At 37.9% G+C, this 24,799-nt stretch overlaps 2 protein-coding genes across 4 annotated transcripts in view; both read right to left on the bottom strand.

The window, feature by feature from the left end:
* chd5 (chromodomain helicase DNA binding protein 5) overlaps positions 1 to 17,412 on the bottom strand; it is a 30,220-nt gene extending 12,808 nt beyond the window's left edge. For all 3 annotated transcript variants that reach the window (XR_016148678.1, XM_039673347.2, XM_039673346.2), the window contains exons 1-15: positions 17,284 to 17,412; positions 11,969 to 12,123; positions 6,553 to 6,744; positions 6,357 to 6,475; positions 5,760 to 6,001; positions 5,270 to 5,382; positions 4,893 to 5,022; positions 3,914 to 4,080; positions 3,566 to 3,784; positions 2,529 to 2,735; positions 2,214 to 2,425; positions 1,993 to 2,124; positions 811 to 919; positions 502 to 693; positions 221 to 421 (exon numbers count right to left, since the gene is read on the bottom strand). Coding sequence is in view for 2 of the 3 variants with exons in the window: in XM_039673347.2 (XP_039529281.2) it covers positions 221 to 421; positions 502 to 693; positions 811 to 919; positions 1,993 to 2,124; positions 2,214 to 2,425; positions 2,529 to 2,735; positions 3,566 to 3,784; positions 3,914 to 4,080; positions 4,893 to 5,022; positions 5,270 to 5,382; positions 5,760 to 6,001; positions 6,357 to 6,475; positions 6,553 to 6,744; positions 11,969 to 12,123; positions 17,284 to 17,350 (2,457 nt within the window). In the remaining variant the exon portion in view is untranslated. The remainder of the gene's footprint in view (positions 1 to 220; positions 422 to 501; positions 694 to 810; positions 920 to 1,992; positions 2,125 to 2,213; positions 2,426 to 2,528; positions 2,736 to 3,565; positions 3,785 to 3,913; positions 4,081 to 4,892; positions 5,023 to 5,269; positions 5,383 to 5,759; positions 6,002 to 6,356; positions 6,476 to 6,552; positions 6,745 to 11,968; positions 12,124 to 17,283) is intronic.
* A 1,303-nt stretch (positions 17,413 to 18,715) lies between these two features.
* rpl22 (ribosomal protein L22) lies at positions 18,716 to 24,123 on the bottom strand. Its single transcript, XM_039673353.2, has 4 exons — positions 23,995 to 24,123; positions 23,206 to 23,310; positions 22,312 to 22,436; positions 18,716 to 18,912 (listed from the first exon to the last, which is right to left on the bottom strand). Exons 1-4 carry the CDS (start codon positions 24,004 to 24,006, stop codon positions 18,768 to 18,770), a joined length of 387 nt encoding a protein of 128 aa, XP_039529287.1. The 5' UTR covers positions 24,007 to 24,123; the 3' UTR covers positions 18,716 to 18,767.
* Positions 24,124 to 24,799: the final 676 nt, after the last annotated feature.

Consider the following 24,799-nt stretch of genomic DNA (forward strand, 5'->3'; position numbering starts at 1 on the left):
CTCTGATCAGAATCAATGCATCGCTAAATTAAACTTTTCAGAAGCTAGGATACATTGTAAATTGTTTGGATGATTGTACCAGTAAAAATCATCTTTGAAAACATTTGTGAACAACAAAAGTGCAAAATATTGCTTTGGTTGGAACACAGTAAAAAGCATTATGTTTCACTCTGAATTAATTATAACATCGGGTTGACGTTAATGAAAAACTTTCTCTCACCTTCATGCGGAAAACCTTGCGACCAGTTTTGACGGCGCTGTCCTCGAAGGTAAATTCATTCTCGCGTATGACGGCCCTGCTGTCTTTGTCCCCCGTGTAAGTCACCACGTAGAAATCCGGAGCCCACATCTCGAACTCTCTCTCCCAGTTGATGATGGTGGAGAGTGGCGCACTGACCAGAAACGGCCCTTTGGAGTGACCCTGAAACAAGCAACTCTGTTACACTCTGTTTCCTTTCACTCTCAAATGCATTTGAAAGAAAGTTCAAGTGGCGCCCAGACCTCTTTGTAGAGTGAGTACAGGAACACTATAGTCTGCACAGTCTTGCCAAGGCCCATTTCATCAGCCAAGATTGTGTCGGTTCCTTGGGCCCAAGAGAAGCGCAACCAGTTCAGGCCTTCCAGCTGGTATGGGTGCAAAGTTCCCCCTGTGTCATCGATGTACCATGTCTGCTGTTCAAACTTGATGGTGGGCTGTGTCCAATGACATATAAATTTGGGAGGGAGTGATAGTAAGATTCAATCTACGCAAAAAAAAGTGAAAACTAAAATAAAGTGGCAAAAAATACATTAAACAAAATAGCAACTCACATCCACAACTGGAGTGTCTGGTGGAGGTTCTCTCCTCTTCCCTTCCTCTTTGAGTCTCTTTCCCTTTCTAAACAGCAGGGGGTGATAACTTTCACCGAGCACCTGATTCCTGGAAAACGTGTGAGTGTAAGTGCTTTTCACACATAGCGTTTTAAGCATTAGAGGCATAAAATATATTGTGAGAAGTTTATCATATTGGATATAGATAAAATATGATTTAACATAAAGTGAACCTAGCATAAACACATCAGATATCTGTATTTCTGCCTTACAATTGTGGTTTTGGTTTTCAACCATGTCATAATTTTGACCTTTTTAACTGATATGTAGTTTACAGTATAAAAATGAAAAATGTATTTGTAATGTTATTGTAGTAAAAAATATGAACTAATTCTAAATAGCAAAACTACCATTGAAATATAACACATTAATATTTGAAAAATGTAAAAAATATATATATATATTTAAGTATATACTATGAAATACTTTTCTAAAGCATTAAACAAGTACATTTCAACCATTCAACCAAAAACTTGTTTACCGGTCAACTTTGAAAGTAAAAAAAATATAAAATTTATATTAATATTAATTGAAATAATATTCAATTACAGGTATTATTTGTATTTTGCCTGAGGGCCATCCAATTTTTAAAAAAAAAAAAATGTATGAACTATACTTTTAAATTTGAAACACTGTTACTAATTCTGCTGTGTGTGTTTGTGTGTGTATATATATATATATATATATATATATATATATATATATATATACTGCTCAAAAGAAATAAAGGGAACACTTAAACAACACTTAAAAAGTAAAAACAAGAAAAAAGTATTTAATAAGATTATTTCATTCATTCAGATCTATGATGTGTTATTTTAGTGTTCCCTTTATTTTTTTGAGGTGTGTATATATATATATATATATATATATATATATATATATACAAAACCTGTCTGTTTAATTTGGATATGTTTGTTTATTGCTAAAATGCATTGCATGGATGCAGAAATGGCAAGCATTCAACTAAATTAATAAAAAAATTGAAATATAAAATATTTAGCTTGAATTTCTAAGGCTGATGATTAGGAGCTTCAGGCCATACAATATTTAGTACCCTCTTCAGGAAAGTTCTACATTTGTGTTGACGTACCATCTAAATCCAAACTTGTAACGGCTTACCTGTGGTCCCAGTAGGCTTGTTTAAAGCTGTCATAATCTGGGACGTTGAAGTCATCAGTCTCCCAGGTGCACTGGTCATATGGCAAATCTCTCCACTTGATCAGGTAGTGTACATCTCCATCCTTATCAAAACTTCAACATACGCAACACAGTCTTAAAGCATATAAATAAATCAGAATTGTCAGCAAGAAAAGCAGAGTAGTGACTGTGGCCCACCGTACCTGTGGTTGAGAATCCGGTGCATGATCATCCATTCCGGCTTGATGCCGTAACGGTAGAATTGTTCCTCCATGGCTGCATACTGAGGGTCTTTGCTCCTCCTCTTCTCGTTGTTAAGCTCCTCCTCCCCAGAGCCATAGTCGTACGGTGGCGGTTCGTCCATGTCGTTCTTCCTCTGGTAGTTACGGTACATTACTGTGTGATATAGCTCCAACTGCATCAAGGGAAAGAACTTCAGCTGAGATACAGGAACAAGCCAAAAGAGCATTCATGATTTAATTAACGTTGGCTCTTCTGAGGTAATGTGGGAATCCCACCTGAAGTTCGCTGACCCAGGAGCAGTGCCAGTAGGACAGGCCAGCCCATTTCACAAACAGCTGCCTCTCTGGACGGCCCTTCAGTGGTATTTTGGCCAACGCGTCCACCTTCTCTCCATCCTGCCCAGGGGGGACCTCAGGTGGTAGAGGAGGATCGCCCCACGCCCAGTGCAGAATCTTCTGGACTTTCCCTTTTAGTGGTGGGCACTAGGGGAAATGTGGATAAGGAAATATTGTTCAACTGCAAACAATGTTCAAAACAATTTGTATATTTACTTGCGGTGTGAGTTTATATTGTAATAATATTTTAAAATGTGTTGTTTTTCATCAAAATAAATGCAGCCTTGGAGAGCATAAAACACTTTTTTCAAAAACATCTTAAAAAAATGACGTTCGTTCGTTTGTTGAATTAACCAAATGACTCCAAAAAACCAAAAAAAACAAATTAACCAAAAAAAAGATTTGTTCATTTTGATGAACAAGTTCGAACAGGAGAGTCACAGAACAGAGCAAGGCATGCATTTGAGCTTATAAAACTTAAACTTTGTTATTTTATTTATTAAACGAGCGATCGTTTCGCTTGATAAGACCCTTATTCATAATCTGGAATCATTTAAAGCCCTTTGACCAGTTTGCAGTTTGTACTGAAAGTGTCTTTTGGACCTTGAACTGTTTGGTTCCCACTGAAGTACATTATATGGGGAAAAATCCTGGAATGTTTTCATCAAAAACCTTTAATTTCTTTTCGACTGAAGAAAAAATGACATGGACAACTTGGATGACATGGGGGTGAGTAAATTATCAGATAAAGATGTTTCAAAGGCTGATTAGTTACATTATGGTGACTTTTAAATTTGATAATGGGCACTTGGACACTTTTTAAATGGACAATTTTAAAAACCTTATTATGAAATATAGCACACACATCATCTTCAAAGCAAGTTTTATTTTCAGCTCTTTGAGAGACTGCGATTTGTCTCAGAGAAAATGCTTTGCAACTGCATTGACCTGAACTGATCCATGCATACGTTTCTCACCATGCATCGTGGACACAGCCACTCTCCATTGGGAATCTCAGGAAGAGGTGGGTTGAGACAGTGGATGTGGTAAGAGGAAGGGCATGTATCACAGCACAGCAGCTCTCCTCCATCCTTACACACTCTGCAGAACTCCATGTGGTCATCTTCCTCCTCACCAGCAACCTCGTCTTCCTCCTCCTCGTCATCTTTGGCCTCCCACTGAATGCCTTCTTTTTCCTGAAAGACGAGGCAGTAAAGTGTCAATTCAAATAGCACAGGTTCTGTGGCCTTGGATATCCTAACTACTGTAGAATGTATTGTTTTGAATGAATATGCTCGTTTTCAAGCAGGAAGCTATTTCCTCACGCAGTGGGGGCAGCTCCATTTGCCTTCTGGGGCTTTCTCCAGTTCTGGATCCAGACACACCAGGTGATATGCTCTGGGACAGGTGTCACATAGAATGATCTCTCCTCCCTGCTGACAAACCTCACAGTAGTCTTGATGGTCTGTCTCGTAGCCGTCTCCATCCTCTCCTACATGAATACAGTTTAATGAGAAACCTGTTATTGTTTTATGGAACATAAGTATTGTGCAATTTCAACACATTCAACACATACAATACAATATTTCAGTACAAACAATGATTCTATCATTAAGACACCACTGCTTATGTTTTTTAAAGAAAGAAATGATTACTTTTATTCAGCAAGGATTGAATCAAAATTGATCAAAAGTGGTCAAAAGTATACAAAATGTATAATGTCTACAAAATATTTCTAATTAAAAACAGTTTGTTTCTTTTGAACTTTCTATTCATCAAAGACTAGCGAAAATAATTTATCAGTTTCCACAAAAATGTTAAGCAGCACAACTGTTTTCAATATTGATAATAACAAGATCAAAATCCGAAGCATCAAATCAGCTTATTAGAATGATTTCTGAAGTGTCATATGAGTAATAATGCTGAAAATTCAGCTTTGCCTTTACAGGAATAAATTACCCTTTAAAATATATTAAATAATTTTTCATAATAATACAGATATTACTACACTGTTTATCAAAAAAAAAAGCAGCCCTGATGAGCATAAAAGATTACTGACCACAAACAATTTTTTTAATTTTAAAGTTTTAATTTTTTTAATTAAAACTATACATAAAAAACTTTTATTGTTATTTGAAATAAATCTGAAATAAATAAATATAAATATTAGACTGAAATAAACTGAATCTGAAATAATGAAAAACTATTCAGAAATATTTATAATAGTAATAATAATAATGACAAACGGACATAATTACAAAATTACTATAGTCATAATTATTATAAATAGTAAAAGCACTTCACTTTTTCTTTTTTTTCGCCCTCGACGGGTCGACTTCTTTTTTGGTGCCGCTGAAGTGTCTGAGAGTACAGAGGCACTGTGAATGCTGATGTCATCAAAGTCTGAAAAGTCATCCAGGAAATCTTCCTCACTCTAAGAAATGAAACGTTAAAAAGTCTCCGATCAGAACATGAGAAGGTCATAACATATACATGAACTTCAGAAAGTACCTAATAGAACTGGGTGGAACCAGAAATCTGGGCAAGTATATCTATACCAACAATTCATTAATTGTTCTGGGAAGTGGAAACTATTAGGAGCAGTAAAGAAATCTAGGGAATCTTTCCATGTGGTATAGGTTAAGCCCTTGTAAATTTTCAGACAGTGAAAAGGCACTCACCGAGGATCCTTTTTTCCTTTTTCCACCCTGGCCAGCTTTCGACTTGGACTTCTTCGGTTTCCCTTTCTTTTTTGTTTCTTTCACTGACTTACTTTTTTTTTTAGCACCAGGCCCTGCAATGCAGTCCAGATGAGATAAACAAAACACAACCGTTTTTTTTTTTTTGTGAGATCTCTGAAAAGAATACTCTATTCTTCAGACATAAATAAAACACATTTTCATGTAAAGAAACGATACATGTATGTAAATGATATTAACAAATTCATATTTTTATGTTAAAATACTTCCTCTTATCCCAGCTTAACATCCAGTCAAATATAAATAAACCATTCATAGGATGAAATTACACTCTTCACTTTAAAGCTGCACGCACATTTGGATAAATGTCAAATGTCAATCATTAATCATGTTACATATGTAAACAATGTAAACCCCCCACTAACTGCTTTAGAAATCCAACCCAAGATAAACAAAACGATTATTATGTTACCCTTTCCCTCTTTGGTTTTGGCTTTTTTGATTGGCCCAGATGGTGAGATCTGTTGGATACTTCTAATACAAATGGGCGGAGCCACATTGACGGTTTCCACGGCAGCCGCCACAGCAGCCGCCACAGCAGTTGCAGAGGTGCCTTTAAAAGGGTTGTTCGCGCTGAACTCTCGCCATTTTGCTCCAAGCACTGTCATCATTTTTGACATGGGGATCTTGGGGTTCTTCTTGGCAATGAGGGGCCTAACCACAAAGAAAAAACTCTTCTTAGACACTGAAGTTGAGATTAGTGTGGGAAATTAGCTACGCTATGCCATGCATTGATGGGTAAAGTATGTTCTCATACTTCAGAAATTGGAAATATATACTAAAAAGAGTGTCTATCACATAAAATATCATGCTGGTTACAATAGACGTGCATTGTGTGAGTCTGACAGCTCGACTTGTTTCAATCCCTGTTATTAGAAAACCTGTCATCATAATGTAATTACTTCATACAGACATTAGCACTTGCCAGAAGGAATGTTTTAAAATAGAACACAACGTCTTGACAGCAGAGCATTAGGACGTCCAATCAGAAGGACTTTGCAAATTCTACCTAAGAAACTGGCTAAAGGCTTTGTAGTTGGTGATGGTTTTATAGTCGTCCTCTGAGAAGGCGTACTGCACATCCTCGAGACCCCACTCCTGCATCAGCTGACTGGATGACTTTGGTTCCTGGTGTCACATGAGAAACCGTTATTCATTTATTCCCCTGGCTAATAGAGAATAATAGAGAATTTCTATGTGAGAACCTTCATGTTTCCATCATCGTCGTCATCATCGTCCTCGTCATCCTCTTTCTTTCGCTGTTTTGTTTTCCTCTCCTTCTTCTCTTTGGGTTTCTTCTTTTTCTTCTTCAGGGTGCTGTAGGTGCTGCTCTCACTCCCCGACCTGTGACCACGATCCTCTCTATCTGACATGTCATCCAGCCCGCTAGGAAGCCCCTGTGGGTGCAAACACAGACATTAATGGGAGAAAATGTAATGCTCAATATGGTGGCTGTAGAAAAAAAATAATGTCCAGTCTAGCCTTTCAGTTAAAAGAGCCATTTGCTTTTTAGTGGAGTTTGCATATATATTTCCCGGACCCAGCTGAAAGATACTCAGTCAGGTTTAAGCGTGATTTTAGTGTGAAGCACAATTTATGATACCAACATGATCTTAACAAAGAGTTTTAACAAAGTCATAATCAAACCAGATGATAATCAAACCAGATGATTCATAATTTTAAAAGTATAGTTCTCATGATAACATAAAAGATCTTCACCGTTAAATTTTTTGTCCAATTGCTTTAGCAAAACAAACAATGAAATGGCAATATGTCTCAGTGCTCTTATAAAATCGCAGTTTCCGAGTGTGCAGAACTGTGTTGCGCAACAGCTCATGATGATGTGTTGTTCAACATGCAGTTGGAAACACAATGTGCGCCAGTTATGCTTTCTTTTCACATTCCCATAATAAACCATAATTACCCTAAAAGACAGATGATGACAGTCTTTCACTAAATTTGCAATGAGAAGCATTTTACAACCTGTTACAAAAAATTAAAGGTCAAAGTCATCCCACCATTGACAGGCCACACAACTACCACTTTGTCACTTGGTTGTTTAAGGTAATACTTTATTTCGATAGTCCACTTTAGTCCACTAACTATAAGTAACTTTTCAACTACATGTCAAATAACTGTCATAAGAGTATTAGTAGACTGTCAGCTTAATATCTGCTAACAGTTCGTTTTTTTGGTCCTCCAACAGACATTCAACTTGGCGACTACAAGTCAACTTATTCTCTAACCCAAAGCCTAATACCTACCTAACCATAATCTAACAGTCTACTATAATATACTAATACTCTAATGAGAGTTACTTGACATGTAGTTAAAAAGTTACTTATAATTAGTAGAATGTCTAAAGTGACTATCAAAATAAAGTGTAACCGATTGTAAACTAATGCATAAGTATTGAGCGGTTTAGTCCAAATTTTCACAGATTGAATTTAGGCTTTTATTCACATAAACATTGATCAGCAAAAATAAACAGAAGCTCAACTGTATGTGCTAGATGCGTAAGAACAAATCCTATTGGTTCTTGCGGAAGCTCAAACATGCTGCGTAACACGAGAATGAACCCCATTGGTTCTCGCACGCCAAGAAGCTACCATATCTAATGTGTGCGTTGTGAAAAACAGCCTAAATAAAATCTATTTGTCATAAAAAGCAACGTGTCTCTTCAGAAAAGTTGCACTTAACTATTCTTATAAATTTGTTTTACAATCTCTTTATAAACTTTTTGGGGGTCAAAGTGGCATAAACTGTCAATAGAGGGTCGGAAATCTCTCAAATTTCATTAAAATATCGTGATTTGTGTTTTGAAGATAAACAAAAGTCTTATGGGTTTGGAATGACATGAGTAGATGATGACAGAATTTTCATATTTCGGTGTATGTTCAAGGATTTAACTCTTGCAAGCGGAGAATTAAAGACAAAAATAATTATTACAATATAAAATCATTTATTTATTTTACACCACAGTTGTATTACAATAGTGAAATATTTTTGTCTAAGAGATCATAATAATAATTTTAAATGATGATATAATTACTATTATGAATTACCCCATTCATTGTTGCTAATACATGGTTACTGTATGTCCTCAGTACACAGAAAATAGCTAGTCCTAAAGTGACTTTGGTGCAGGCTTATTAAAAATAGCACTACAAACTTTATGATGGACAATTTAAGTATTTGGGAGCACAAAAATCTTGCCTCTGGAAAAATATAACTTCAGTACTTTGTAGGAGCATTGAAAGACCTTGCATCCATAGATCTTAGGCCAAATTAAAAACAGGCTTTTACTATGGCATAACTATTGATAAATGAACAATAAACTCCACATTTTCAATAAAGGAAAAAAAAAAAACAGATCATTACGCCACTATTATAAGTAACATCTGGAAGCAGGGAAACTAATCAAAATGATCATACTGCTAGGGAACGCACGTTTCTGTGGGTGAATTACTGTGAGTGTGTGTGTGTGATTGGGAGAAAGCCTGTTGCTGTGCTGCAGCTGTGCACCGGCATTGCCGCAGAGCGCACAAGCTCCACCAGCAGCCGTTCGGAGTTGCCATGGAAACCAAACTGTGCAGTGTTGGGGGGTGTGGGGGGGGGGGAGCTCTCTCCACTGCAGCAGCCAATGGAACAGCGCCATCCAATCAGATGCGTTTGCATAACGAGCTTGTTATGAAGAGTCCCCATGGTTGCAGTGCCTGTGTTCTAGGGCCCGTCTAGACAAATCTCTATCACGTACATGGGGGAGGGAGAGCGAGAAAGTGAGAGAGGGAAAGAGGAGGGATGCTTGTGCGAAAGGCAAAAACTAGAACCACTAAAAAGCTCCACAGCTGGAGTTGAAAGGTCTCCCAAAATCTAAACCACAATAATCTGACAATGTATCTCAAATGGAAAAAAGATCCAATGTAAATAATGTGCCACAAAGAGCTTTTCAGGCTGATACCATCATGCACTTCTTCCCAATAGAAAATGCAGTATTTTTGATTTAAGAATAGGTCAGCTAAAAATGCTAATTCTGTCATAATTTATTTAGCGTCATGTTGTTACAAACCTGTCTGCGTTTCTTTCATCTGTGTAACCCGAAAAAGAAATGTGAGGCAGATTTGCCGTTTTACAGGCATCATCGTCGGCTCTTGTGACTTTTAACAATAGCCTACATTGAATGTAAAATCTAGTTCAGTGATCTATGGCAAATGGGAAGATATTGAACAAACAAATATAATTTCAGGCTTTTCCACGTTATTTGATGGCTTCACAAGTTAGAGTCGTATGAGTTGCATGTGAGTCGTAAGAACAAAAAATGTATTAATCTGTATTTTCATCTTATTTTACAGTAAAAATATACTTATACTTAAATATACTTAAAACAAAACACATTTATTCCAGAATCAATATTGCATCTTAAATTAAGCTTATTTTACTAACCCCAATTTGTAGTTTTGTTTGGTAACATCATAAAATAAGGTCCTAATTAATGTTAGTTAATGCATTAGCAATACAATTAGCATTTTTTACAGTGACTGTTCGATGTAAATTCATGTTAGCTCAGGCTCATTAAATAATATTAACAGATTAACTTTTGATTATAACAATGTATTAGCAAATGCTGAAATGAACATTAACTGCAGGTAATAAATGATTTAGAAGTACTTTTCATTGTTAATTAAATTACTGATGTAGTAAACGTATAATGGGACTTATTGTAAAATGTTACCTGTTGTCTTGTTTTAAACATAAAATAAACCAAATTTATTAAGGTTTATATGCTTATAATATCGATGTGTCCGCTTTTTTTATTTGACATTTGATTTATTTTTTCTAGAAAACAACATAATACAAATATTTTATGACATTTTAGAAATGTTATTTTTTGCAGTGTTACCTCTGTGCTACTTTTTTGTCCTTTTTGGAGCTTGACAGTCCCAGTAACTATTCACTTTAATAGAAAGTATGAAAAGAAAAAAGCAGTGCTGCCAAAGAAAGTCACATGGGTTTAGAAAGACATGAGGGTGAGTAAATGGTGAAAGAATCTAAATTTTTGGGTGAAATATGCCTTTAAATACTGCATTTTCTTTGGGAATGCACTGCAAAATAGTGCCAGACATCTTTTTTTCCTGTGAGATTTTTTTTTTCCAAAAACATCCTCGTCTTCAACACACCCAGACCAGAAAAAAAACAAAACACTTATCTGTACAACTGAAATGTCACTTATCATTGTTTACACCTGATAAAAGCATCAGTTCTCACTCTCCTGTTACAATCCCCAGACTCTCCACAGTCCATCAGGCCCCGGCGCAGGTGGCCGGCTTTGGCGAGCTGAGCTGTTAGATTTGCGGACAGCAGAAGGGCAGGCAGAGGTTTTGACCCGCATTGATTTGAGCCTGTGTCTGACACGGCACTGCAGGGAGAGCATGACTGACGCCAAGCGGGGCTCTTAGCTGCTGAAGGGAGACCTCTCTGCCCTCTCCACGGCACATTTAACACTGCTGAGAAGGAGGGAGGGTTGAGAGAAAGACTGAATATGTGCAAGGAGGCAGAGAGATAGTGAGGGAGGGTTAGGGAGGAGAAAGAGAGGAATCCCTCTCATTATCTCAATGGTAAGCACAGTCAGCTGGGGGGACTGTGACCGACTAACCTGTCAAACGTTTTATCTCTTGCCAAGGCGTGAGGTAGGATTGACTGAAGGGGGAAAAAAGCTGATCGGTAAACAATATACAACAATATACCCCGAGGTCAGGACAGTCGTCTGATCATTCACCTCATGAGAGCAGCGCTTATGCCGCACAGCGGTGTCAACAATAGCGCACCTGGCCTTTCTTATGAGTGCTATTATGTTTTTTGTGCTGAAGTCAGACCAGGACGCTACTTGTTATATGGATGGTCAGCATAGAAACCCTGTTTTTCATAAGATAGTTTCCATTTTTAGTGCCTTGTCTTCTGTGGAATACAAAAGAAGATATATTTTGTTGGATAGTTTAGAAATTAAAAAAAAAAAAATCATACTTTGAAAGTACTGTATGTGGGGTTCAAAGTTCCCATTGACTTTCTTCGAAATATCCTCTTTTGTGTATTGTTCAGAAGAAAGAAAGTCATGTAGGTTTGGACTGACATGAGGGGGAGTAAATGATGAGAAAAATTCTGTTTAATATGTACGTCATCCCCCAACAATTTTTCAATCTATCTTTCATGAATCGCAGAATGAAAGAAAGCTATATAATTTTGGAGCAACATGAGGATGAGTAAATGATTTTGGGGTGAATTATGATCTTGAGTGTGGGCTGAATTGGAATTGTTACTTTTTTCATAAAAATAAATGGATATTTAAATGATAACTTGACCAAACTAGTAGTATCTGACTGAACTTTTGAACTGTCCAAGGTTTTCCAATTCAAAATCTTGTCACCTCAATGATGACACATTTGTAGTAACTGATCATTACATTTAAAGCCATTCAAAAACAAAAATGTAATAAATACCATAATTGCAGGTTTAACAAATGTGCGTCACATGAAAATAAACTGCATTCTGATTATGTCACATATGGCATAGTGTATATTTCATCCATGCTTCAAACTATCAGATAACAATTATAAAGTGTCTTACCTCCTTCTTCTTTTTCTTAACTTTGGGCTCCTTTCCCTCCATTATCTTGCTGGGTTTCTTCTTCTTATGCTGTTTAACCGAATCATCCTCAGAGAAGAATCTCTCTAGCGGCGACAAGGGGACACTCCTCTGACGTTCACCTTCCTCTTCCTCATCTGAGAAAAAACAGGAGGTTCACAGTTAAATGATACATCACATCTCCACCATCCATCCATCCATCTATCTGTCCATCCATCTCTCCATCCCTCATTCCATCCATCCATCTCTCAATCCATTTCTTCATCCTTCCATCCATCTATCCATCCATCCATCTCTTCATCCATCCATCCATCCATCCATCCGTCCATCCATCTCTCCATCCATCCATCCATCCATCCATCCATCCATCCATCCATCTCTCCATCCATCCATCTCTCCATCCATCTCTCCATCCATCCATCTCTTCATCCATCCATCTATCTGTCCATCCATCTCTCCATCCAACTCTTCATCCCTCCATCCATCCATCCATCTCTTCATCCCTCCATCCATCCATCCATCTCTCCATCCATCCATCCATCCATCCAACTCTCCAGCCATCCCTCCATCCATCCATCTCTCCATCCCTCCGTTCATCTATCCATCCATCTAATCATCCATCCTGATTTCATGAAAAAAGTAACTATGTTACGATTATGCATGAATTTATACAAAATCTATCCTTGATTGTTTATTTATATTTTTTTATAAGTTGGCGATTTCATATGAAATAGTAAGACATCCATCTATCTATCTATCTATCTATCTATCTATCTATCTATCTATCTATCTATCTATCTATCTATCTATCTATCTATCTATCTGTCTGTCTTCTCCTGGGGGCTTGCCTGTGAGGCGGAGACTTTTTTGGAGGAAAAGCAAAGATTTTAGTTGACACAATGAAAGGGGAGCGAAAATAGAGAGGTGAGGTCTCTGCCACCTGCTGAACTGTGAATCTCACTGTAAACAAAGAAACTACTGTCTGGCAGCACATATTCACTGTAACACTTCAATAATGCCACGCTGTCAAAAAGGCAAAGCTCAAAAAAAAAAAGACATCAGTGAGGCATCCTTTGCCACAGGAGCTCTACAGTACGACTCCTGCCGACTGTCTATCGTCAGCTCAGACGGCGGCCCATGAAATATGCAGCGCGTGTGGTGGAGTCAATCAGCTAAAGCCCTGTCCCGCAGCCCACCATGCCCCGTGGGAGCTGCCAGAGATGGGGCTTTCCCAGCCTCTTGGATGCTATCCTCAAAATCCACTTAACCTTCATTTAGCCGCTACTGTTTGAGGACTTCAGCTCCGGTGAGAGCAGCCCCTACGCGGTTCAAGCCCGGCTAGCAGCCCTACAGGGCATTTTGGGTATTTACTCGCGTAAAATACAGAGCTACCAATCTTTCTGTCAGCTGCAGGGAGGCTTTTTCTTATTTCAATCTTCCGCTGCACATAAACAGAGCGATGACGGATATTTAGGGCTGTGCGTCTGCAGTACAGTTCATCTCACAGGGAGGTTCTTTCATGTCGGCAGAATATGTCTGCTGCCTGCCAGGCGCATCAAGCTCACATCTCGTCTCCATTCATCTCTCACTTACAGTCGCGGTGATGCAACACAGCCCTCTTGAAGTGGGGATATCTGGCAAAGGTTTTACATCGTCAACTGACTTTTAAGGTGAAAATTCAAATGTATAAATCAAACCAATGTGAATATTAATATCAATACAAATAAGCTGAAGTGTGTTTTTTTTAATAAACACCATTTAATATACAAAGAAAATGCCATTTTTGCATCACGTTCCGTGTGCCATGTTCCCGGGTAAACAGAGCCTCGGCCAGAAACCGCCAGGTGTTTAAAAGCTGTGCTGCTGCCATTTGCTAACTGGTACCAAGCCTGAAAATGTCATGACATGCAGCCATACATTTCGGTGTCAGCTAACCACGGACATTTGGGTAACTTTGACCTTGTAACAAGGGCTGGGTCATTGCCACACTCCATTAGAGAGACGGGATTCAAGGCCGGGCTCGCTGTTAAGAAGGGGAACGTTTACAGTAAAATGCATTAGCTGGCTGACAGAGTGTGTATGTTAATAGTGCCCCGACCGTTAATGTGATGAGACAGCATGGTTAGAACACCCCCTCATTGGGAGCTTCAATTTTTATAGGTGCTATCTCAACTTTCTAAAGATTATATCCTTTCTCTAAGTCCAAGGCTGATTCACAATCCTTTGCTTTGCAAAGACATACAGTGCAAGTACACAAGCTAAAGTGAATGTCCTAATAACCCATAAAACTAGAACAAAGGCACTGAAATTGAGTTTAGATGCTCTAATTATTTTACTCCAGCATGCATATTCTATACTCCAGTAATTTGTGGGTAAAATTCATAAGACGTTTTAATTTGACACACACTGTGGAGTCTGATGACACACAGACATGTGTGTAATGCAACAATGATTTACACACATGCACAAACTCCAGCAAAAAAAAAGAAGGGGTGTCAGCTTTCACAGCGCAGCTTCCAAAAATAACCCCCACCAATCAGAGCGATGAGCAGAGGGAAGCTCATGATAATCTTTCAATTTCAAAGATAAGACTATGTAAAAGAAAACCAGACTGCGAGTGGAGGAAAGAGAGGCAAAAAAACACTCAAATGACTTTGGATCAGTTTCACCCTAATGCACCCTAATGAGAATCACCACAAACAGAACTCCATTGTTGGGACACGACATACAAATGAAAGAGTGCTAACAAGAACAGAGCAGGAAATGATCTTTTTTCTCATCATTTACTCATTCCAAACCTCCATGACTTTTTTTCTTCAACACAAAAGAACGTTTTTGCCTATGTATAAGCAAGTCAATGGGGTCCCCACTGATTTGCATTGTATGGAAAAAACATTTTTCAAAATGTCTTCATTTTTCACGATACAGGTTTTAAACGAGTAATTTAGGGAATTTAATTTTTTAGGTATTATCGATTGAATCTGCTATTTTGAGACTGCAAACCTTTGAAAATCTGGGAAAAATCCCTCTTTCTCTCTGGAGCCGCTCCATCCTTTGTTCCTGGTGTGGCACACGAGGAATGGGGAGTCAAGATGCAACAATTTAAAAGTAACTGATTAAAATGTACATATCTTAACAGAGCTGATGCACATCCATTAACCAAATCCGATGAAGGTGAAATAGCATGCAAATTTCGAGCTTGCTTTTGAATTGTTTGTCATGCTTCATTCTCTTAACATCCTAATAAATCATCCGTTTGTTTCTTTGTGTGTGCGTTTATAGGGCACGCACCAGTGATCACTTCATTGCTCCTACTGTGGGCACCAGTCATGTGTTCTGCAGTGTTTGGATAGATCTGTTTGCAAATCTCACTTTGATGGCCTGCTACAATGCATTCTCAATATAATCACGTTACTACAGCTTAGACTCACTGTAATGAATTCAAAATAAAGAAAAATATGATTTACGTTCTTTGCGGAGAAGCTAGAGATGAATTGTTTGAATGTAATATTGCACAGTGGTTTGCAACTAATAAATAAAAAATCATTTCACATCTTAAATATTAGCTAAATTGAGGTTGTATTTAATAATCTCACCAAAAAGGCATCAGGACCTCGTGTTCTGGCCTGCACAATGAAAGCAATCACAGTGAATGGGACTAGCATAACCCAAAATCCTGGCTAGTCCTGCACTGCATAGATTTCTCATTTTTAGCACATGCGGGGGCTTACTGTCTACACGGAAAGAGCATGCTGGCTCATAAATTATTTCTCAATTATTAATTCTTCTGCATTATGCACATTATTTCAAACCATTTGCAGCCCGCAGCAGCTTCATCTCTGGCATGTTGCCGCCAAGCAAAAAAGGTAAATACGCGATTGGGGTGCAAATGAGATAGTCGTGCTCAGGTCGGTCACGTGATTAATTTGTGACTAATTCAGAGGCAGCCTAGACCGAGCTGTGAGCGAAAAACTATAAATGTATTGATTTTATTGAACTGAGGGCCATGAATGTATAAAAGGCAGGCATGCAGGCTTCACGATCACACCATTGAGAACCACACTCTCACAATCTATGGCTTTTGAGACCAATCTATCGTAAAAAAAAACAAGATTGATGAGTCTTTTTTGAAAAAAGATGCACTTCCACCTACACTGGAGGCATAAACAAACAGTGTGACATAAGAATATAGTCAAACAGAGATTGTCAACAGCAGTAATGAACCTATGGATAACATTGGCTTTGGAGTTAACCTTGAATACTATACTACCAGAGAACCCAATACCCAACATCAATGTGAAGAATAAAAACAATAAGAACAGAAAACAAAAAAATCTTGTTACATATATCCATTCAAATTAAGCAAATACCCCTCTTTCAGGCAACACCACACGTCTACTGTGATTCCAGCCTATCAGTATCCAGTACATTTTACAGTAGCAAACAGATTAATAATACATCAACTAGGTTTGTCATTATATAATCCAATTGCAAAATATAAAATCACCAAACCTATAAAATCTCCTCACTTTTTCCAGTGTAGAAAAGCAAACTCTTATAGGATACTGTGGACTGCCTTGGCTCAAGTCTGTGTCAAATAGACCACAGAGGCAGAGGATCATTGTAGCTGATGTTTTCCTGTCACACGTGGCTCTGTCAAGCAACATGCACTACTTTTACAAGACAGTGTGACCACAGAGAAGCTTTGTCACCATCAGCACTTAAATATTCGTCGGAGGAATGCCATAACACCTTTTGGGGAAACTGATGATGCTCCCTTTTTGTGTGTTTAGATCAGCTCTAAACGATGCATAAATCATACCAGCTCGATCTTGCATAACAATATGTCTGCAGCATGCCATGCATTAGACTTTATATTAAAACAGTCCATCAGGTTAACATATATAATTGTGCACAGTGGGTGCAATATCAAAGCAGCCTGACTGGAAAGAAAAAAAGACAGTGGGTGCATGCATAACTCATTTATATGCAAAGACAAATGCGCCTGTAAAAACAAACCGCCGGATGATGGAATACAAAACATAGCAGAGAAATGAGAATCGCAGACTGGTGGTCTGCTGGCGGACAGTCGCGCTTTAATGACTCAAATACAGTCGGACAGTGTAGCTACCGTTATTTTTGGACGAACAGTGTCCGGTGTGAGAAGAACAGAAGCTACTGAGACTATAATAAATCGCACGCGCGTCAAGCCCCTTTTCCTCCGCATTCAACTAGGCGTAGCAGCGCAGTTGTGAAGGGCAGAACTCTCCCTCCCCTGTGACTCTTTACCCCCTCACCTGGCACGTCGTCCTCAAAATCCACATCGTCTTGCCCCTCATCTTCATTGCTTAGCGATCCGGGCATCTTTACCGCATAACAAGAAAATCACATCCGAGATACAGGGACAAAGTCCTGAAACTTAACCCTCTCAATGCCCGGATTTTCAGATTCTGAGGAGACGTCTACTAAAGGTGAGGTAATTTTTTCTTTTAATATGCTGCTCTCAATAAAAATAAAAGATGGCTGCCCTGTTTTAAAACATCTTTCCCTTTCTCCCTCTTCTCTATCCAAATCCTCCAGTCTGAAAATAAGAAAGAGACAAAAATGGAACACACATGCCCAGATTGTGACGTCTGGTCGGTTGCCATGGAAATCCATCCCATAGTTTCCCCGACACAACTAGTTAGTGCTGTTCTGCTGGTCACCGGCTTAACTAGTACTGAGAGTGGCGGCGTCGGTGGCGCGTGCAACGGTCTCTCGCTGGCATTGCCCTTTTCCCGCTCAAGTTCGAGGAATGCGAGGTTATACAGGGAGACACGGGAGAAAGTTCCCTCACAAACCCTTTTCAGTCAGGCGAGGGAAACGCATAATAAGAGCGGGGGGGGGGGGGTATAGTTGTCACGCTTCTTTTATTTTACAAATTTAGGTCGAAAAAAATTATACATTCAAGGTCACGGCTAAATATCTGACGAGTTTATTGACGTTTTAAAGGGACGGTTCAATTAAAAAAGAAAATTGTGGGGGGGGGTCTCGGTCACTATTCGCTTTCAATGCAATTCTATAAATGTGAATGGTGACTGAGGATGTCATTCTGCTTTCGCATTTTGGCTGAACAAAATATTACCATCTTTCTGTTATTTAAACGAAATGCTATTCCTTAAGAAATTATTTTTAAGGCAAATAAACATCCAATTTATCTTATTCTTGTGAACCTCCTTCAGGACAATCCGCGAATCATGAGCTGTTGCCAAGGATACTGCTGCCAGACGCTCTACATAATAAAGCAAAACATTTAAAATAATCTTGACTGTCTGCACCAAATCAAGAACAATTAAAAACCATATACCATTATAGGGCGGCTGGTTCCTGGTCTGCCTTTCTAGTGTGGTTTTAGATACTTTTCAGCTGGTCCTAAGAGTTGGGCACAAGCTTGGGAGATTTGCTAAAACGACCAACCATTTCATGCCGGTTTGAGTTGTTCCCTGATAAATTAACTCTGTGAACCCTGTGAGTGCACAAACTTCAGTTGCTATGGAAATTATTGGTCCTGTCTGAGTCTGACTGGTGGTAAGAGTCCTATATGCTTAAATGGAACAGACTTTTGTTGCTCTAATAATAGAAAGATAATGCATAATTATAAATCAAATGGATTTTGCCAGCACTGTTGCAACCTCAGAGCAAACACAATGTTTTGAACATGCTGGAATGAGCGCACCAGACACAAAGAAACCGATTTCTTTTGAAAATTTATTGAATTTACAAAAGAGTGGCATGGAATTATTTAATCTTCATCGTCTTCCTCCTCCTCATCCTGATTTATCTGGAAGTAGCGCAGTTCATAGCTCTCCTTGGTGTTCGCTACTACACGCAGCCAGTCACGCAGGTTGTTCTTCTTGAGGTACTTCTTGGTGAGATACTTCAGGTACCTGAAGACAACAAATAAACACTAAAGTGACCATTCACAAATTGCATTGAGCTATGATATGGTAATATAGCCATAAACACTGCAAAGAGGTCTGAGTTTACAGCCTCTTCCAATGTGTATGTGTGTGAAAAAAAAAAAAATATATATATATATATATATATATACACACACACACACACTTTATATTTTTTTAGTCAATATCCAATCAATTATAAATAAATTAGAGAGACAAATCTTTAAAATAAACATGCTTATAGATGGCAACTTCTTGAATCTGCAATCCTATAACAGTATTTTTCACAAATAAAGTTATGGTTTAAAAATATATTAATAAAACGGAAGTAAACACTATAACGGCACTCACTAATCTGGTCATTTTGTGTGCACTGGTAATCATGTTTTTTTCTAATAAAGATGAGGTAACAATTTTACATACAACACAGTGAAAACACTGAATATGACACAATGGGCAACTGGATATACTTTGGGCAACTTTGTCTTTTCTGTTACAAATAATATAAAAGCAAACGCTTTACTTTTTCACATACCATTTACTTTCTTTTTTTACCAATTCTGTCTAACAAAGTATTAGATATGACTGACCGATATCACAAACTAATGAAAATGTAGAATGTGAGCGCTGTGTGATCAGCCACTGCCGTTCTCTTAAGAATAAAATGCCCGTCAAAATAAAAGTCCGGAGCGCCATCAAAATAAAAGTACAACACATCAGTTCCAACACATCAGCCGATTCAGAAAAACTTATCGGCCGATGCTGATATTTTAAAAATGCCAAATATCGTCCGATATATATTGGTCAACCACTACTTACATATATACAGGATTATCCTAGCCTAGATGCCACCCCGATAACTGCCCACAACATTTTTTTGGACGGGAAATTTGATGTGGAGTAATTCATCAGTTCAGAAATCATCCGGCCAATAAAATTGCCAGGAAAGGCTTTATACGATGATGGACAGATGATCTGCAGTTACGTAATCATCACGTTATCAAAGAGCGCTTGGGTTGAAATGGTTTCCCTCAAAGTTGACTGTAGCTAGGTAATTGAAATGTATAGATTCTGCTATCGCGTCTGTTGTAAAATAAATCGACAGTGCATTAATTTTAAAAGATGCACAGAGAACTGCAATCAAGGCATTTGTCGATCAGAAAGATCATGTGTTTGCCGTCCTTCCTTCCCACAGGATTCAGCAGAAGTTTAATTTATCAGCCTGCTCTGATGGGCGTTAAGATGGGACGCATAAAAACCCTGTGGTCATTGTGGTTTCTCCTTTTGCCGCACTCATGAAGGACCAACTAAAAGAATCAACACTCCTTTTACTACTTCTTCCAGCTGCCTGCAGATGAGTTTTATTGGCAACTATGCGTAGCTCAACGTACGTCACTTACTGCTATGCACTGATTGGTTGTAGGTCTATCCAATTAAGTGCAGAGGTTTTTTTGTTTTTTTTTAAGACACGCCTCACATTCTGACTAGAATATGAGTATGACGAAATCAGGATAGGATTATCCGTATCAGCCAAAAAAAATTATATCAGTGCCTCCATTTAATGCCTTGCTTGAAACTTCACAGTATTAGTGATATATTAGTCATTACACAAAGATTATAGTAATGTATCCGAATTACAACAATTCAACAATTAACTTTTAAACCACTGCAAAATAAAATCAGATAAACGAGAAAACCTTATAGGCTAGACATCACAGTAACTCTCAAAATGATTTAATACTGTATATCCAACACTAACAATGATAAATCTGACATTAATCCACAGTATGGGTTGCTTTGTTTTTAATAACAGCTCTTCTGAATAGCCTTTTCTAGTAAGCAGGCTGGAATTCAGCATCCAGAGGCTGCACGAATTAACTGCAACGCAGTTTGCAATTTTTTTATGCGCAGCTTGTCAGAGCAGTGCGGCTGATCGGTAGTAAATGCTGCTTAATCTAAACACCAGAGGGTGCTCTCAGGCACACGCCAAATATGCCCCCAGGAAATCTCTATGGGGCATCATCGCTGTAGCTAAATAAACAGAAGATTTAAACACTTTGTTGATTAAACATGACTTCTAAATAGACGACTGCCTTATTCTGTGTAAGAAGTCACATCATCTAACAGAAGGATGCTCAACTGTCGTTATGAAGTGAGTTTGGAGTAAAGCATGTTATTAAATGTTGTCTTTAGCTGGTTCATAAATGATTCTCATGTTTAAAAGATGTTTGTCTGTTGCTTTTTCAAATGCACACTATAAGTTACTCAAAAGCACAGTGCTTTCAGATTAAGAGCAGTACATCAATGACAATCTGCACATAAAAAAACAATCACAGCCTTTGCAATTTCAAAAGGCCGATTTGCCAAATTGGTTTAAAGGGCAATTAAATGGAAATTGCAATTAATTGTGAAGCCCTACCCCCTGCAGCATCAAAAGAAATGCATGATTATTGTCTATATATAATAGAAAAAAGTAATTTTGACAGCACTTACACCAAAACACACATTTGATAGCAAGATGCAAGCACAATACTTCAGTTCGTCATTAAAGCTGCTGTAAAAAAATACTTTTTACATATTTATTAAAACTGTCATTATGTCCTGACAGTACAATTTGAGACAGATAATCTGTGAATAAATAAATAAAGCTCTTCCCAGTAGTCCTATTGCCATTTTCAGAAACACACTGCTCCAGGTCAGAAACCACCAATCAGAGCCCGGAGGAATATCTTAGCAGTGTCAATCACGCTTGTGTACGCGCTGATCACACCCCTCTCCTGCACAGCGCGTACCGCCGTTCAAACTCAAGATAGCTGTGCTAATGGTAGAGAAACAACCTAAACTGCCAATTTCTCAAGTGGCACCTGTTCATAAAACAAAGACGGGTAAAAGGAAAAAGACTGATGACGATAAACAAGCAAAAAAAAAAAAGAATTAGACAGAGCGCATTGACTCGGTGTCAAAACTCTAGCGTGATGTGTAGATAAAAATGTCACGCACTGTGCAAAGAAACAATTGAAACCTACTAATTCACTGGCTTGTCATGTTGCTGAAATCTTGTGGCGAGCAGGACGAGGCCGATGGTGTGAGTGATAATGAACGACACCTGTGAGATGCACCGGTCTCGCATCTCTCACAGAGGAGTGGAGGCATAAAGGAGGAGCGACGACAGTGGAGAGAGGACAGTGCTCAAATATTCTTTTGCCGTTTGGTAATACATGTACAGAATTTTTCAGTTCCATTATCTTAATAACAACTTTTACATTTTGTTTTTGTTTTAAAATCTAAATTTAACATAATGGTCAGAGTAATAACAGTAATAAGTTAATAGTTAGCATCCCTTCCTAATTTAACTTCAGAAAAGTGGATCTCTAATCTCAGACTCACCTTTTAGAGAAGGGGACCTCTGATGTCACTGTGATTTTGCTTTTGCTCCTTTCGATGGAGACCACGCCACCACCCAAGTTACCAGCTTTACCATTTACTTTGATGCGCTCCTGAAGGAACTGTTCCTAAAGAGAGACACATCCAGAAATGCCTATAATATCATACAGAAATACAACTGCAAGCCATTAACCCCTGTCCCTACTTTTATCACAGCTGCACAAACATCCATCAGCTATTTTGAAAATTAAAAAAAATCAATTTTACAGAATTAATGAAAAATTAGACTAGACAATCACAGAGACTTAACTATCAGAACAAGTACACTTTGCCAACTAATCGATAAAATTGGTTATTATCGACAATGAATTTGATTATCGATTAATCACGTCCGTACACTGTGCCTGGAAAAACTGGTTGAATAAATTGGTTAAAATAGTGGATTAAAATGCATCTACTTAAATTTTGGTGAATGTATAATAGATTTTTCCTTCAATTATTAAAAAAAAAAAAGACAGATTAAATCGATTATACAAATAATCATTAGTTGCAGTCAGTATAACAGACAAATTATAGTTTTGTATCATGGGGCATGTCTACCTGAAATGGATACAAGCAGGAAATGCAGTTTTACATGTGTACATAAAAAAGACCCAGTTCTGATATTTTGATTAAACATTATGAGGTTGAAAAAAAATTGGAAAACATATGGAAGGATGAAAACTTCACAATCAAATCTATAACATGTATTTAAATTGTACGGGATGATTTTGTTTCATTGCAAACTTTAAAAACATAACTTTACACAACACCCAAAATGGCTTGTCAGTCAGGTAATCTGATTGGAGATTTCTAGTTTTGTGTGCACTATGCATCAGAAAACCAGTGAACACTTACAAAGTTAGCAGCATCCATGATGCCATCCTCCACAGGGTGGGTGCAGTCCAAGGTGAACTTTAGGACCTGCTTTTTCTTCTTCCCACCCTTGGTCACCTGCTTTTTCTGAGACACAATCAGAAGCACCGGATGAAATTAATAGAGATCAGTGTTTCCATTAAAGATCTGGATGGCTATGTAAATAAATCTAAGTTACATTAATCAATGCACGTATGTTTCTCCGATCATTCATTAAAAATAGCTCTAGCAAAACGGGAATCTGACAGCATATATGACAACTACCTACGGTTACACATATTTCAAAGCAATAACGAAATGAGTTTAAAAACGCTGAGGTAAATGGGAAATTAAATCCCTAACGCAGGCATATCATTTATGGCTAAGTTAGCTTCGTGGTTTCAATTCTTTGGCTAAGAAATTGCTTTCAAAACAAAATACAAAAAATATATATATGATCTAGAGCATATCGATATATATCAGTATTCTCGAGAAACGCTCAGTATTCTAGTAACGTATCTAGTTATTCTAGTTATCCTGTGTCGGCTCTATGAGAAATGCTAATCCGCTAACTGGTAACGTTGCTACAACGTGGTTGCTCACGAGCAGGCCTCCCTCCACACCTCCGGTAAACAAACGCTTTTAAAAACAGCACTGATGCACAAAATCTTCCGTTAGTCAAGTTACTCAAAATCTATATGATTCGCCTTTAATATTCGCTGATATCTGCGAGCCTGGAGGGACGTGACAAAACGTATTTTGTCGTTTTTCAGAAAATTTGCTCGTACTCACAATCGGGGCCATGGCCGACAGTTTGGCAGAAAGAGAGAGGAGAGGGAGCGCATGCGCATTGAATCTTCCTGTTATAATCTATTCCAAACACAATCGATTGAATCAGTTATTCTGAGTTTGATTAGTACAGTCAATGGGTCTTGACAAATCCAGTTTATTTATTTGTTCCTAATCGAAGGCCTTGTCTAAATTATGTTGTTGAGCGGAAAAATCACTGGAAAATGAAATAACTAATATGTCAATGAGATTACACATAGCCTATAAAGACTTGAGATATATCAACTATAATCAGAACATCGGCTACAGACAATATGAACCTATTTTTTTATTTTATAATTTTTTTTCTACAGGGACAATGTGCAAAAAAACAAGATGCTTTCACCAGATTTAGCTAGTTTCCATCTATAGTCCCAAGTGAATTGCAAAATGTACAATATAAAATGTAATTAGTCACTCAAATAGAACTATTATTCATCCATTCAACCATTCCCCATTACAACCATCAGTCCAAATAAATCATACCAAAATTACTATAATAAAACAACACTAAAAGTCATATTTAAATACACAATTATCTATGCTGATTATCTATGCTGATCTATGCTTGGGTTTCCAATAGCACTTTCCTTTATTGCAAGAAAAATCCTTCAAGTCTAAGGTAAGTTTCAGACTCTGCGGGAGTTTTTTCCATTCTTTGATGCCGAACTATGCTTAGGCAGTCCGCAATCATTGCAACTCGTGGACCTGGTACTCTATTAAACTATTGGTAAAAGTAGAACAATAACTTAAGAGACCATTGATATCC

Source organism: Pimephales promelas, chromosome 21 (genome assembly GCF_988280905.1).
Source record: "Pimephales promelas chromosome 21, fPimPro1.hap1.1, whole genome shotgun sequence".
Classification (NCBI taxonomy): Eukaryota; Metazoa; Chordata; class Actinopteri; order Cypriniformes; family Leuciscidae; genus Pimephales; species Pimephales promelas.

Excerpts from the sequence above, each read along its gene's own strand:
- rpl22 (XM_039673353.2), bottom strand. Across the intron at positions 22,437-23,205 it reads TCATGGATGCTGCTAACTTT|GAACAGTTCCTTCAGGAGCG; the intron begins GTAAGTGTTCAC and ends GTCTCTCTTTAG. Across the intron at positions 18,913-22,311 it reads GAGGTCCCCTTCTCTAAAAG|GTACCTGAAGTATCTCACCA; the intron begins GTGAGTCTGAGA and ends TGTTGTCTTCAG.